Raw genomic sequence first — 15,020 nt, forward strand, 5'->3', positions numbered from 1 at the left:
CTACGCTTGTGGCTCCAGTGTCTAGCCCAGCATCCGACTCATGATAGGTGATTGATAACTACACTTTCAATGAATAAATGAGTGGATGATTGGATATTTGGACGAGTAAATGAAGGAACGAATTTACCTGGGGAAGGAGTTAGATCCCTTCATCCCACTTGTAGTGTGTGCACTCAACAAAACTCAGTCGGAAAATGAGACCCACCATGTGCTTTTCATGTGTTGTTCCACTTACTCCTCACAACCCTTTGCCAGATGTGTCCGGCCGCCTTTGCTGTGTTACAGACCATCCCACACTTAACCAACAATCACTTATTCCCTCACAGTTCTGTGTTGGGGCAAGTTCTCCCCTGGGCTCACTCATGCAGCTGCACTCAGCTGCAGGATGGTGGAATGGCAGGGACTGGATGACTGAGAACGGCCTCACTCACAAATCTGGCGGTTGGCAGGCTGGCGGCTGGTGTACCTCAGTTTACCCACATGTGGCCTCTCCAGCAGGCCAGCTCAGGCTCATGGCAGCAATGTCGAAGAGGGCAAAGGTGGAAACTGCCAGGCCTCTCGAGACGTAGCCTCGAATCTGAAAGACTGTCAGTTCCTCCAAAGCTTCCTGGTCAAAAAAGAGTCCTAAGGTCAGATTGGAAGGGCTGGGAAAGAGACACACCTCTTCATGGGAGGAAGAACGGAGCTTGAGGGCATTTTTAATGTACCACAAGAGGAGGGTAGAAAACCTAGGCTCAGAGAGGTTAACCCTCTTGCCAAAGACACCCGGCTCATAAGTCACAGAGGCAGTATTTGAGTCCAGCTGTATCTGACCCCCAAATTCTTCTCTCTACTATATCATAGCATCTCCATTCCTTTTCCTGTTTTCCACTCTCTTCCCTCCATGTCCAGACTCAGAGGAGGACGCAGAAGAAAATGGCAGAGATGCAGTGTCATTCACAGCTAGGCTGTGTGCTACCACGTCTGGCTTAGTAACTAATATCTTAGGGAACCAAGGCAGGCAGAAGGATAATTTAGGTAACTATTTTCAACCTTTCCTTCTTGATTCCTTTTCTTTATACCCAGATGAGAAAGCCCTGGGACAATGGCTGTTGATTAGAATTACAATACCCTATCCCTTGCTCCCACCCAACTAAGGGAAGCTGTCTATAGAGTGCCTGGAGTGATGCACTTAGCGAAGTCACGCCAGGGCAACGCAGACGCACAGATCCCAGCCCAGGTGTGTATGTGACGCCAAAACCTGTGCTCTGTGCCACCCCAGGGCCCAAACACAAACAAAGGGGTCCTCCCTGATTCCCACTTCTGCTCACACTTCTCATCCAACTCCCTGGTAAATCCTATCCACTTAATCTACACAGCAGATCCCAAGTCTGCCCATTTGTCTCCATCTCCACTCCCACTCTTTAGCCTATCCAATCCTCCATCATCTCTCTCCAGGGCCAAAATCGCCTCCTAATTCATCTCTCTGCTCCTATCTTAGCCCTGTGGCTGCCAACATGTTATTTTAAAGACATAGATCAGAGCACAGCAAACCCTTCCACAAAGCCCATGCATGGCTCTGCGTTGCACCCAGGATACATCCTATCTCTTTTTCACGGTCAACAAAGCCTAAGGGACCTATTCTCCATCTCTGCACTTAATCTCTTACCTTTGTGCTCTGGCCACACTGGACTTCTTTCAACTCCTTGAAAGCAGCAAGATTTTTCTAGACTCAACACCAAAAAGTGGTACAGGTTCCCCCTATCTAGAAAGCCCTACTTCTTACTCCCCACACTGCTGGCTCCTTCTCATCATATGGGCCTTTTTTTTTTTTAATGTTACATTAAAAAAACATACCCCCAAGCTCCCTCACCCCATTCCTCCCATATCAACAACCTCTTTCATCATCATGGCACATTCATTGCATTTCGTGAATACATTTTGGAGCACTGCTGCCCCACATGGATAATGGTTTACATTGTAGTTTACACTTTCCCCCAGTCCACCCAGTGGGCCATGGCAGGACATACAATGTCCAGCATCTGTCCCTGCAGCACCACCCAGGACAACTCCAAGTCCTGAAAATGCCCCCACATCACATCTCTTCTTCCCTCCCCCTACCCTCAGCAGCTACCATGGCCACTTACTGATATTCTATTCTGGAACTACTGTGATTATTGATGGAAGAAAATGTAGCATTGATGTGAAGAGAGGGGCCCATTTTTAATGAAAGATTTATTTCCACTTCTTCTTACCCTTTATTACTTCTCCCTGTTCCTTTCCTTCGTAACACCCAAAGTGACTTTTAATTATTTGTTTACTTATTCATGATCTGCTTGCCCTAATAGATTATAATCTCTCAGAAAGCAGGAACCACGTCGGTTTGTTCTTGGCATATACTCAGAGCCTAGTACAGTGCCTGGCTATAGAAGGAACCGAATAAACACCGTGTCCCAGCTCCACTGCTTACTAGCTACATATCTGGCAAAGTCCTTAACCTTCCTGAGCTTCCATTTGCTCGTCTGCAAAATGAAAGTAATACTTCCTCCATCTACGAGTTGTTTTGAAGTTTGAATAAGGTAATATAATGCATGCAAAATCACTTTGAAAACTGTAGCGCACGATGAATTATTAATGCCCCAATTCAGGGTCAAAGAGGAAGTGTAGTCATGCCAACTCCAGCGCTGAAAACTGCCAGGTGCTTTCAAGGCTTTTCAACCAAGTACAGGCTTCAGACAAATGGGAAATGTAATAGTCCACTCTCTGCAGTTGGCTGCATTTCCAGCTAGCACAGATATGATTATAATTAGAGTTTCAAGAGTTCTGCTTTATTTCAAAAGGATTCTGTGACACAGTCTGCAGGCTACCTGAGGCACGTGGCAAAGTGGATCCCTGTGGCAGGTGTTTTTATTTGGGCCGGCTTCTCCTTTTCCTACGACATCGGGAGCATCTGTTTCTCTTACACCCATTATTTTCAGACGCCAGGTGAGGAGAGCTTTTCCATATGTGAGATCTCAGATGGTGACCGCAGAGCACAATGCATAGCACTCTTGTGCGCTCACTTCCTAAATGAACAGTGGCTTAGACAAACTCTCTTTACCAGAGCCAAACCTTTTGTTAGCAGCCAGAGAATAATCTGTAATGGGAGGAATTACTCTGCTCATGCATTTCTTACAGGGAAAACATTCTTTAGCCTGTCAAGGCAATGAAACCTCTTATTAGAAACTGTAGAAAAGTCTATTTCTCCACTCTTGCCTCTAAAGCATTCAGGACACAGCTCACTGCAGACTCTAAATTAAAATCCAACTGGAAAGGGCATTGAACCCACTGGAAACTGGCAGCCATGGCCAGATGAGCAGGACTCCAAATCAAAGCCAGGCCCAACCTGGACATTTACCTAATATGTGCAAATTCCATTTCCTGCTTTTCTTGCAGGGTCCTTTTGATTATAATAACTCTTCACTAGGCAAAGTGATGAATGTGGTAGAGTCACCTGATCTTCAGAGTTCTTTCTATCTAGCTAATGATTTTCCAATTTTAGCCAGCAATGCTAAGGAACCAGAAATGTGGTCAGAGAGGTTGATGGGATTGCTCTGAGTAAACCTCAGGTAAAAATCCCTTACCTGTATGTACAAAGAGGCACGTTGGTCTCAGGTAGCATGATTCTCTTTGTATGCATCCCTCTAAGCCACAGATTAAAACAAATGCATTCAGTGCTGGAGGTGACTCTTCTGGGAATGGAGGCTGTTGATCACTGGGGTTGATGGGAATGGAGACTCCTCAAGGAAAAATTCCAAGGATTCCTTATCCCCTATGTTCACCCAATATTCTTCCTACACTGAACCAATTGTGGGTTTCCAATTCTTGCATTTTATCCAGTCTATTATGCCATCGATTCTAAGATACTCATTATTGTTTGTATCCGTGAGCAATAAAACATGCTGCTAATTAAATTGTGGTTCTTTCAGGCCACTAAGTTGTTGTGTCTTGTTTAACTCCTAGGGATGTCTTTTCTCCCACCTGCTCCATCTTAGAGACTCTTCAAAGTCACATCTCTCCTAGTATCTCGTCCTTTCCACCCAGCTTGTGTGAATTCAGGAACTGTATTGTGAGCTCCCTGTGGATAGGAATCATGTTCTATTCATCTGAGAATCCATCAAAACCTGGCATGGCATCCTGCAAAAAAACAGATGCTCAATAACTATTGGTTGACTGCGTACTACTTTTGTTAAAGACAACCTTGGAAAACTCCGCTGATACTCGGGCAATGTATATGTAGCTTTTGCCCCCTTCAGGGAGAACAAAGAACAACTGCCGGAGTTTTTCTATCTGTATGTCTAGACTTCAATAGGTTTTATTTTATTTTTTTCCGTGTTTGTCTATGTGAAGAGGCAGTCCCTGTCTCCTCAGATATAGAAGGTATTTCCCATGATTATTTTCTTTCACTCATCCATTCAGTGTGTTCTGAGCTCATGTACCAAGCACGGTGGAATAAGTCACTGGCCCTCCCCACGTGGAAGGTCACGTTTAGTGAGGAGGCAGTCTGAGCAGCAATTAATACTTGTCCAAGGTGACAAGTATGAAGTCCTGGAGCAGTAGGGGATTATTATTATGGTGTTTGAGGATGATCTTGAACAATTCATAAGAATTAACCAGGCAAAGAATGGGGAAGGTTAGAAAATAACACAAAGAAACACCCAGAACCTTTCGAGATGGTAGTGGAAATAAAAATGAGCCCGTTCACAGAACAGGAAACTCTTCCCTGAGTGAAGCAATGTGCTTGTTCTGGTCCCTCCAAATAAGTGGTCTTTAAAGACTAGTTGTTTAGGGGAAACTGAGGCAGCACAACCACCCACAATTGTCTTTATGTGTTTCTTCAGCACATTCAGCTCAGCAAGAAAATGGCATTATGTCTATATTCACCCCAAGATACTTCCTGCCCTCACTCTTTTGAAAAATATTTATCCCGCCCTCAGTGTGGTATGCATGGTACATCCTGAATACTCCTATTGAACCGCAGTCATTAAATCATCTGGGCTTTTTGTCATTTACTTCTTTCCTTTAAAGGTGCATATTTAAATTTTTCTGGATAACTGAAAAGTATAGTAAGCCAAGTCTGGAGTCATCATGACCTCCCACAACTTTTAAGAAGGTGTGAGAATTATAACAGTAATTGGCCAGGTCTCAGACATAATTCACAGTGGAATCTCCTCTGTTTGGTGTCCTGTGCCAGGTGTACTCATTTTATTTCCAAATCCCCATGACTCAAGTCGACTGTGGTTCCCATTGCTGTTGCTCATTGAAAGTGAGTGCTCTACAGGTTCTCAATTCAATCTCACCGTTCTTCTTTGATTTCAAGCTGTATGTGATGACAATTTGCTACAGAATTTGCTATTTGTTCGAGAGAAAAGACACTGGTTGTTTCACACCAGCGTGAGAAGTAGAGCCATGTCCTCTGATGAGGCTGTAACAAATCAGTAAGGTGAGGAGCCGGGAAGCCACGGCAGGTGCAAACTTGAACCCTTGCCTACGGACACTCGCAGAAACTGACAACTGAAAGGTCACTAACATGGCATCCGAGTCATTTCACTTTAAGTCAGCAAACATCTTTTCCCCCATACACCCAACCAGACCTGTGCTGAAAGTTAGAGATGAGTAAGACCCCATTCCTGTCTTCAAGGATATTATGCTCCAAGGAGCAAAACACTTAAAAATGAAGTTCAGGAAGGTTAGATAACTCATTAGAAGTCACACACTTTGTAAATGGCTGATCTGGGATTTGAGTCCAGGTCTGTTTGATTTCAAAGCCTCTCCCTTTTCAACTATGCCACACACATTACTGGGCAATCCAATTGTTTATCATTGTTTTCCAATTGCAGTTGTTGAAATTCATTTAGCTCCGTCTGGACTTAATAAGTGATTATCAGAGACATAGATCAGGGTGTACAAGTATATTATAAATGTTGAAAATATTCACATATATTAAATACATTTTATATATTTAAAATAAAAGTGAAGTTAGTGCTCTTGGTGATGTGTGGTTTACCTTTTACATATTGTTTTGTATTTTTAAAATTTTCTAAAATGATTGTATTGCTTCTATATTTTTGAAAAGCTACTTTTAAAATAAAATAAAATATATATGAAAATGCTTTGTAGAACATCAAGTGCTAATAAGCACCACCTACTAAATTCATTGCAATGTAAAATAATAAAACCCTCAAGTGCCATAGATGAGGTGAAAAACACACCCGGTCCGCCACCTTGATATGAGTGATGATAAGTGCACCCAGCAAGCTGTGGTTCTCAAGACCATACTCGCTCAGATCTGAAACGCCCACCTTTGCCCAGCTTTATCCGAAGGCACAGAGCAAAGGAGGCCAAAGCCTCCTCAGACATCACGGTGTCTAGAAAGGTGGAAGCCTCTCATTTCTTCTTTGGCAACCCCTCATTTTCCAGGGTTTCTTTCTTGCTCTCTAGAAATGCCCAGTTGTTACAGTCACCTTCCTCAGGTGGGGAATTGGGTTTAATGATTCCGAATATGTGAGTTGAGGCCCTCAGCTTATTGAGCAGATGACAGATAATGAGTCTACTACCGGGCCAGGCATCCGGGGACTTCATACTGGATGTAAGTCTCCTTTGCTTCCTTAGAAACAGGCTCCTGCTAATAAGTGCCCTCTCCTTTTGTGTCAATGAGGACTAACAATTTCTCCTCACAGACTTACTGATCTTGGACCAACCCCTTGCATAGACAAGAAAAAGAGACACTTCCCTTTGAAAAGGGGGGAGTTGAGGCCTCCTGAGCAGTCAGGAAATTAAGGCAGTTGATAGAAACTTCTAAGAATATAAGTCTAGAAGCTCTGGGCTGTCCCACTTTGCACGTATCAAGGTAGCTGAAGGAATATATTCCTAACTTAATCAAAGGGTCCTTCCAGACCTTTATCATACTGGTACGTGCTTTCCAGCAGTACACTTTGTAGCTGGGAGGGAAAATAATATATTTTATAGTATGTTGTGATTTCAAAGGCACTTTCAGGTACCTGTATGTTTTATTTGATCATCACAGCAGCCCATTGGTAGGATATCACTACCTACTTCGCAATGAGAAAACCGAGTCTTGGAAAAACTAAATGGTGAGTCCAAGATCTCAAAGTGAGGACTCCAAGTGTTATGCATTTCCGCTTACTCTCCCCAAATTAAAACTCTGACCCTGTGTTGAGAATGTGTTGGATGGGAATCATCCTCTTCAGAGTGAAGCCATTCATGGTGGAAAGGAGAGGAAGGAGGAAGCTAACGTCCACTGATCTGATTCATCATTTAGTTTTCTTGGTTTTTTTGGCTCATAGGCAAAACAATACTGAGAACCCCAGTCTTTCCAACTCCACACCCCATAATCTTTTCACCATACTTCTCTGTTCACAACAACTTATGTGCCTTTATGAACATCATAGGTTTTAAAAGACAAACGAAAGTTCTCATCTTTGGAAAGGCTAGTGCTCCTAAGGACACACACACACACACACACACACACCCTTACCTTCCCCTGACCCTTCAGTATTTTTTTGTCATGACACTGTTGACATGCTCTTCCATTCTCTTGCAGGGTGTGTGCTGGTGGTGTCCATAATTGAACAGCTTGCTCAAGTCCACAACTCTACAGTCCAGGCTGCGATGGAGAGACTGTGTAGTTACCTGCCTGGTAAATATCTAAAGGGTTACCCAGCTATGGGTAGGCTTTTTATCTCACTCATGCATCATCAGGATTTAAGTTTCTACCCTGCACATGCATATGGAAGAGATCGGATTGAGTTATTTCTATGAGTTTCTTATGGAGCTCATAGAAATTTAAAAGAACAGCAACACTCTAAGCAGTTTCTCCCTGACATTCATTTTCCCTAGTGGCACAATGAAATTGCTATGGAAATTTAGAAATAAAATGTCGAATGGCCAATTGTTTGTGTGTGTGTGTGTGACATTTATAATGATTTTCCCATCTGGTGATCAATGCCTTAAGTCCTAAGCAGGTAAAAACAATGAATAATTTTCAGAGGGTTTGTTAACTTCTTCACATACACATGCACAAATGCACACAAGGCCCACATTAACATAGAGCTTTAGACTGGGAAACCAACTGATTTCAAACCCCAAATGGGAAAATAATCTGGAATATTCTGTTTATCTGCACTGGAAATTCGATAAAATCCGTTACCTCTCCTGCAAAAAAAGGAGCTGATTGGTGGTTCAAACAAGTTGTATATTTGTTTTTCAATCTCAGCAGAAAGAAAATATTGATTCTATTTCCCCTACAGAATGTTATTATGTGAATGGTCGTCATGAATAAACTTCAAGAGTCAACTTTTCCTTCACTTAATAGGAGCCAGCCCATCAAAGACGCTTCCATTATTTTTCTGTTTAGTCAAGTGATTGGACTAATGGTGATTACACCTCTAAGTTATATAGCACACTGTGCCAATAGCTACAAAGCATTTTCAGAGACTCCCTTGCATACAGTCACAGTACACATTCACAGGCTAATTTTTTTTTAAGAATTAAAAAGAAAGACTGGAAGAGAATAATACACAAAGACATGTATTTACAATGTCCCAAATTGACTAGTGCCAAGATTTTTACATATTTACACCAATTCTTTCTTTTGTGGAATTGAAACATGGCAGAAAAACTTGAAACACCCTTTGATCTTCCATCACCCCTAGTTCCATTCTCCTCCCACCTCCTTGGATGGAATCACTAATATAAATTTAATGGGCATCATTCTTGTCCAGTTTTGTCCTTTCACATTCATTTATGTGACTCCATAAACAATGTACAGTATTCTTCTGTGGGTCATTTTTCAACCTTTTCTTGATAAAACAAAACAGATGTAGAAAACCACAGAAAAGATATGTACAGCTTCATCAGTTATTAAAAGGTGAGCAGCCTTTACACAAAGACCAGGCAAGGAAGGAGGACTCTGTCAATCACCCAAAAGCTCCATCCCCTGTGCCCCACCCCATCATAAACACCTCCCTCTCCCCAAAATAGCAATATGCTACGCTATTTATGGTGATGACTTCCTTGCATTTTTTAAGTGTTTTCACCCAAGGCATCCCTAGAAACCATCATTAGTTTTGCCCAGTTTTCTAATTTTTGATGTGTCTTCTGAGTTTCTTTTCATCCACAAATGTCCTCTCCACGCCTTCCTTTTCCTTATAATTTAACTGTAGATTTTGAACTGTAATGTCTTCCCACAGTTTGGATTTTGTTGGTTGTACCCCTGTGGTATAATTTTAAATATTTCTTCATGTTCTGTATTTCCTAAAAATTGGCAGCTGGATCCCAAGTCTTGCTCATACTAGAGTTGATTTCTTTGGCCGTGGTGGTGTTTCCTTTCCTCAGGAGGCCATCAGAAGTGGTTTTCTCTTTTGTGTGTGTATGATGCCAGCAGCTATTGATGCTCAATAGCTAGATGGGTTAATTCTTTGAGGATTGCCAATTGCAACTCTTTTCAAGGCCCTATGTCCTTTTCAATGACTAGTTGAAATATATTAGAGATACTTTCTCTAATATATTTCTAATATATTTACATATTCCAATTAAAATATATGAGAGATCTATTTTTGGTTACTCAGTGGTACTATTCATATAGGAAAGGCAGGATAAATGCTTGATTCTTCCCCTTTATTTTTAAGTTGTCAATATAATGCATTGGTTTTCTATCATCAACCCAAAGTCATTGTTTTCTTTAAAATATTATTATAAATTCATAAATTTAAAAGTATTTGATGGGCTTCAGTCATTTACAATTATCATCCTTCTTGCAGTTCAAATTGTTCCATTTTTTACCACTAGGAGTCTACAAGTTGAGTCCAAGGTCCTTTTCATACCGTCTTAAATAATCTTTGATAACTACCTCACTAATGATATGACACGGTGTGCCAGCCCTGTCTTGTGTATTTCCAGCCCCAGGCTTGAAATCAGCCATTTCTCTAAGAAACCTTGGTTTCTTTTAGTGGAAAATAGTATTTCAAGACCACAATCTGTGTGCTTACAGGTTTTCATTGTTACTGAGTTGGTCATTCTTTCTAGGTCCCTTCAATGGACAGTGATAAGATATATGTATGTATATACATAGGTATATACATCAATACATATATAATTTCTTATGATAAAATATCTAATGAGTTCATACTTCAAATTCAAATTCAGAAATACAGGATTATTTCCTTACCCTCTTATGTATCATATCTGTATCTCCTTTCTACAGGGACATTTTCAAGGACACAGGGATTGACATAATTAGAACATCCCTTAATTACTCATTTACCTAGTCCTCATTATACACATAACAGTTCAGAATAATAATTCTACTGCTACTAGCATTAATGTAATTTATAATTGTTGAGAGTGGTTAAAATTTTTTGCATATGCATTTCCCATTTCTCTACCCTTTTTAATAGTTGCACTATATTATCTGAGCATATAGCCGTGGCATACATTACCCACCCTCTTTTACTTCCATTTACTCATTTCTACCAGCAACTCTATGATTAATGTTCATCATTAGTTCTTATGTGGATGCCTCTCTTGTCGAGCTGTCCAGAGCTCATTTCTCAGGAAGGCTCATGAGAACAATATTCCCTGAATTCTTGCATTTGATAAAAGACTGCATGTAGTCTATATGTGCCCTTTATGTTTGAAAGTCAGTATTTTTCTGGTTATATATATACGCCCTTGATATGCAGCTACTTTCCCTGGATCTTAACTATGCTGTTAAAAAACTTGATGAAAGTTTAATTTTCTTTTCCTTATAAGTTACTTGCTATTTTTGCCTAGAAGCTCGAAAGGTTTTATTTTTATTTCTATAGTTTAGTAATCTAACAAGAGTATGTCTTGGTATTTATTGTTCTGGATTGATGATATTCTCAGGCAAACTGTATGCTCTCTCAGTAGGTAGTTTCAAACATATATATAAATATATATATATATTTTTAATTTCTGCAAAGTTTTCTTGACCATAATGATTAGTATTTGTTTTCTTGATTTGGTTTTCTTTTTTAGGGACTTCTATTATCCATATTTTGATTATTCTTTGTTTAATCTTCAATATTTTGCCATTCTCTTGAATACTTTTTATTTCATTCTTCATTTAATTTTTTAAAAATTTCTCTCCCCTCCCCTCTCCCCGCCCAGTTGTCTGCTCTCTGTGTCCATTTGCTGTGTGTTCTTCTGTGTCCTCTTGTCAGTGTCTTGTCTGTGTCTTCTTGTCAGTGGCACCGGGAATCTGTCTCTTTTTGTTGCATCATCTTGCTGTATCAGCTCTCCATGCATGCAGGCCACTCCTGGGCAGGCTGCGCTTTTTTCATGCAGGGCAGCTCTCCTTATGGGGCACATTCCTTACGCAAGGGGCTCCCCTATGTGGGGGACACCCCTGTGTGGCATGGCACTCCTTGCATGCATCAGCACTGCGCATGGGCCAGCTCACCACACAGGTCAGGAGGCCTTGGATTTGAACCCTGCACCTCCCATGTGGTAGGCAGATGCTCTATCCATTGACACAAATCCATTTCCCAGCTTCATTTAATCTTAATCTTAAAATCTATCCTCCTTTTTATCTTCTACCTTTAAGACATTGTCAATTGTATTCACATGTTCTTGTGCTTATTTTAAGTCTACCTGCCTGAAATATTTTTTGCTTCTTCCCTGAATTCTCTCATTATATGTCCAAGATCTTCTAATTCTGATTTATGTTGTTCTCTCATGTCTTATCATTTTAATAATGCCTGTTAGCTCATTTTGAAGTAGAATGTTATATATATATATATATATATATATATATATATATATTTGCAATCTGTAGAGATATCATTCTGTTCCTTAATTCTTTTTTTCTTTATAATAACTTTGTATGGGAGTTGACCTAGGTACATTTCTGTTACTTATTTTTATGTGAAATTTGTTTTTCTAAACTCTTAGAAAGAAAGGCAGTTCAGGGTAGTTTTCCTAAGTGTACAGATCTTCTTCTCTTGTTTTGTGTAATATTAAAAAAAATATATGGCAGCCTGCTTTCTGAGATCTCCTGGCTGTGTTCACAGCTTGCATTTATCTGGACTTTCTCTTTACTTTGCTTCTATCCAGTTCAATGTTGATTCCAATCCCAGAATTTTCTCTTCATTATGGGCTCTATCTTGGAAGGATGGGCCCGTTTCTAGAGGTGGTAGGTGCCAGAACACACTAACCCCTTTAGTTCTTCTGTGTCCTCCTTGCACTCATCATCTATTGCTGTGGGTAAAACCCTTCTAAGGTGCACCTGCTGTTCCCAAAGTGGCCCGCTCTGCTTTCTAGTCCATATTGATAGGCTACTTTGTGATTCTTCCGTTCTCAGGCTCATCTAATATCCCAGTGCTTCTGCCTGCTTTCTCCTACACCGGCAATGATAAGCCGTAGGTTTTGGGGTTCTTGGTGTTTTATCCTCACCTAATTACATTTTGAGGCTCATGGGGATACTTTGTTAACTAGTTTTTTTTAAACTGTTATCTATGGGCTTTTGGTTTTGCTCTCTAGTGGTTTGGGCTCTGGCTCTGGCTCTGGCCCTAGCTTTGGCTCAAAGAGATTCTAAACTTTTTTTGTGCCCAACATCATCTTTCCAGAATCTTCCTTTGTGGGTGCTTTAATTTTATATAGTCTACTGTATATATTGCTTTGAAACTTCCTTTTTCCTTCAACATTATGTTTCTGAGATTTATGCCTATTAAAACCTATAGGCCTAGTTTAAGCCTCTTAATTACTCTGTAGTACTTCACCATATAAATGTCCCACATTTTATTTATCTATCCCCTCTTGTTGAATAATCTATTATTATCACAATCTATTACAAGCCTTGCTTTACATTTTCACATCTCCAAGTTAGAGAAAGAAGAGAAACAATATTATTACCATTTTGCAAAAGGGAAAAAATGAAGCAGTCAAAATTATCACTAAAGACTTGTTTTAACTTGTTTCCATTTCAGTTTAATAGACCACACTCACAGATATAAACAGTTGTACCTCTGAGTTTGATTTTCTCTTTTTTAGGCAAAGTTGTGTTGTACAGAAGTGATTTTCCTAGACTAGACCATATTCTTTACATACTTGCAAAGCTTAAAACAATCTGTTGGCAGACAAGGTACTCTCTTGTTTCCTTCTGACTCCGGTCAGTAAACTTCAGAGTTTGGTAAGATAAAGTGAGACGTTGAAACTCAGATCATAGTGAATGGGAGTTGACACTTCACCAAGGGAAGTAAGGTAGAGATTTCAGTTGTCAATAGTGGTTGTCTTTTCAACTGGGGAAAATTGAAAAGATTAAGAAACCTTTTTTAACTTATTCTTGTTTTATTAATTAATACTTTTTTTTTACCTTCAGATGGTCAAACATTAAAGGCTCTTTACCCTTGACAAATAGAAATGCACTGTATTAGTCAGGGTTCTCTAGGGAAACAGAGCCAACAGGATAGATCTGTAAATAGTACGAAATTCTATGAAACTATCTCATGCAACCACGTGGATGCACAAGTCCAAATTCTGTAGGGTAGGCTACAAGCCAGGGACTCTGATGAAGGTCCTCAATGATTTCCCCAGAAGACACTGACTGTTTTGAAGTAAAGATGGGAATTCTCTCCCTGAAAGCTGAAATCATTTCTCCTTTGAAGGTCTTCAACTGATAGGATGAGACGTCACTCCTTGCTGAAGGTAATCTCCTCTGTTGATTTTAGATGTAGCTAGCCATAGATGCAACCAACTCACTGATGAGTAACGTCTAGGAATTGTCCTTGCATTCCTTGAACAAACGACTGGGCACATTACCTGGCCACCTTGACACATTAGCCTAACCATCACAGGCAGGGCAGGCGTTACTGTCCCAATTTTATGGATGTGGTAGACAGTGGGCTGAATGGCTAAGTGACTTGAACGGGGTGGCAAAGATAAACTGTCTCCTAGCCAAGAACTTCTCCTTCTAGAAAATACGACAGGCCTGGACTGAAATACCTCCTTGAGCCCAGTGCTGCCTTCTTCTGTCTGGTGAGCCTGGACCAGAATGAGGGACAGAAAACAGTGAATTGATGCACATCAGCACATGGCTAACATTTTTAAAATTATTTTAAGTAGTATCACTCTTACCTCCAAATGTAAACAAGTGCAGAGAACATAACCTTAGCTGAGGAAGCATGTATGCACATTCTTGAGAATAATCACTCAATAAATCATGTTGGCATCTCCTGTACTCGGGAAGACATTTTTCAAAATGTGCAAAGTGTTTCCGACCTTCAGTTTCACCTACTGCGTTTGCCTCTGGCTCTCATTAGTAAACACTTTGGAAGGATCTCAGAGTTGTTAATGGAAAAATGATTAATGGAATCATTCTCACCAGGGGTCAGCAGAATCATATGCCCTGAGAGTTTTGCTAGACCTTCATGGGCTTGGGCAATCTATGCAGAAATCTTATCTCTGTGGAATATGATAGTTAAAAACTCATCCACACTTAAAAGGAGGAAGGCATCTCTCCTTAGATTCTGTACGTTCTGAACATGCATCATAGAAACTGTAGCAACAAAACTAGCTGTGTGGTCAAATCATCTCACTGTACTTCAAATTTCTAATCAATACTTTGAGTATATAACAATACCTGCCATGCCTGAGGTAGGCCAGGCACATCAAATAAAATGTCCTAAATACATACATACATATATATAAATATGTATGTGTGTGTATATATATACACACACAAATAACATGGGTTTTGGGGGTAAAATCTTTCAACCTAGCTGAGCATCTTGAGCAAGGCTTGAGCTCTCTAAACTTCAGCATTCTTGCCTATAGAATACAGATGAAAATCACCACTCCCTCAAGAGAAAGAAGGGATGGTAAATACAAAGAACATTACACTTGGAATGTTCTAGGTTTTACTTACACTTACACATAGGTAGACACCTAATGTAGGATGATTACTCAATTGGCTTTGCTTTTTGGAATGCCACGCATTCTTTTCCTATACTGTTCCAAGTCCC

At 40.3% G+C, this 15,020-nt stretch overlaps 1 protein-coding gene across 1 annotated transcript in view; it reads left to right on the top strand.

Annotated features, from left to right (window-relative positions):
- Positions 1-15,020, top strand: part of AOAH (acyloxyacyl hydrolase) — a 216,151-nt gene that overhangs the window by 19,795 nt on the left and 181,336 nt on the right. Inside the window, exon 2 of the mRNA XM_058296776.2 lies at positions 7,583-7,678. Within this exon, the coding sequence (XP_058152759.1) occupies positions 7,583-7,678 (96 nt within the window). The remainder of the gene's footprint in view (positions 1-7,582; positions 7,679-15,020) is intronic.

Source organism: Dasypus novemcinctus, chromosome 5, assembly GCF_030445035.2.
Source record: "Dasypus novemcinctus isolate mDasNov1 chromosome 5, mDasNov1.1.hap2, whole genome shotgun sequence".
Taxonomy (NCBI): domain Eukaryota; kingdom Metazoa; phylum Chordata; class Mammalia; order Cingulata; family Dasypodidae; genus Dasypus; species Dasypus novemcinctus.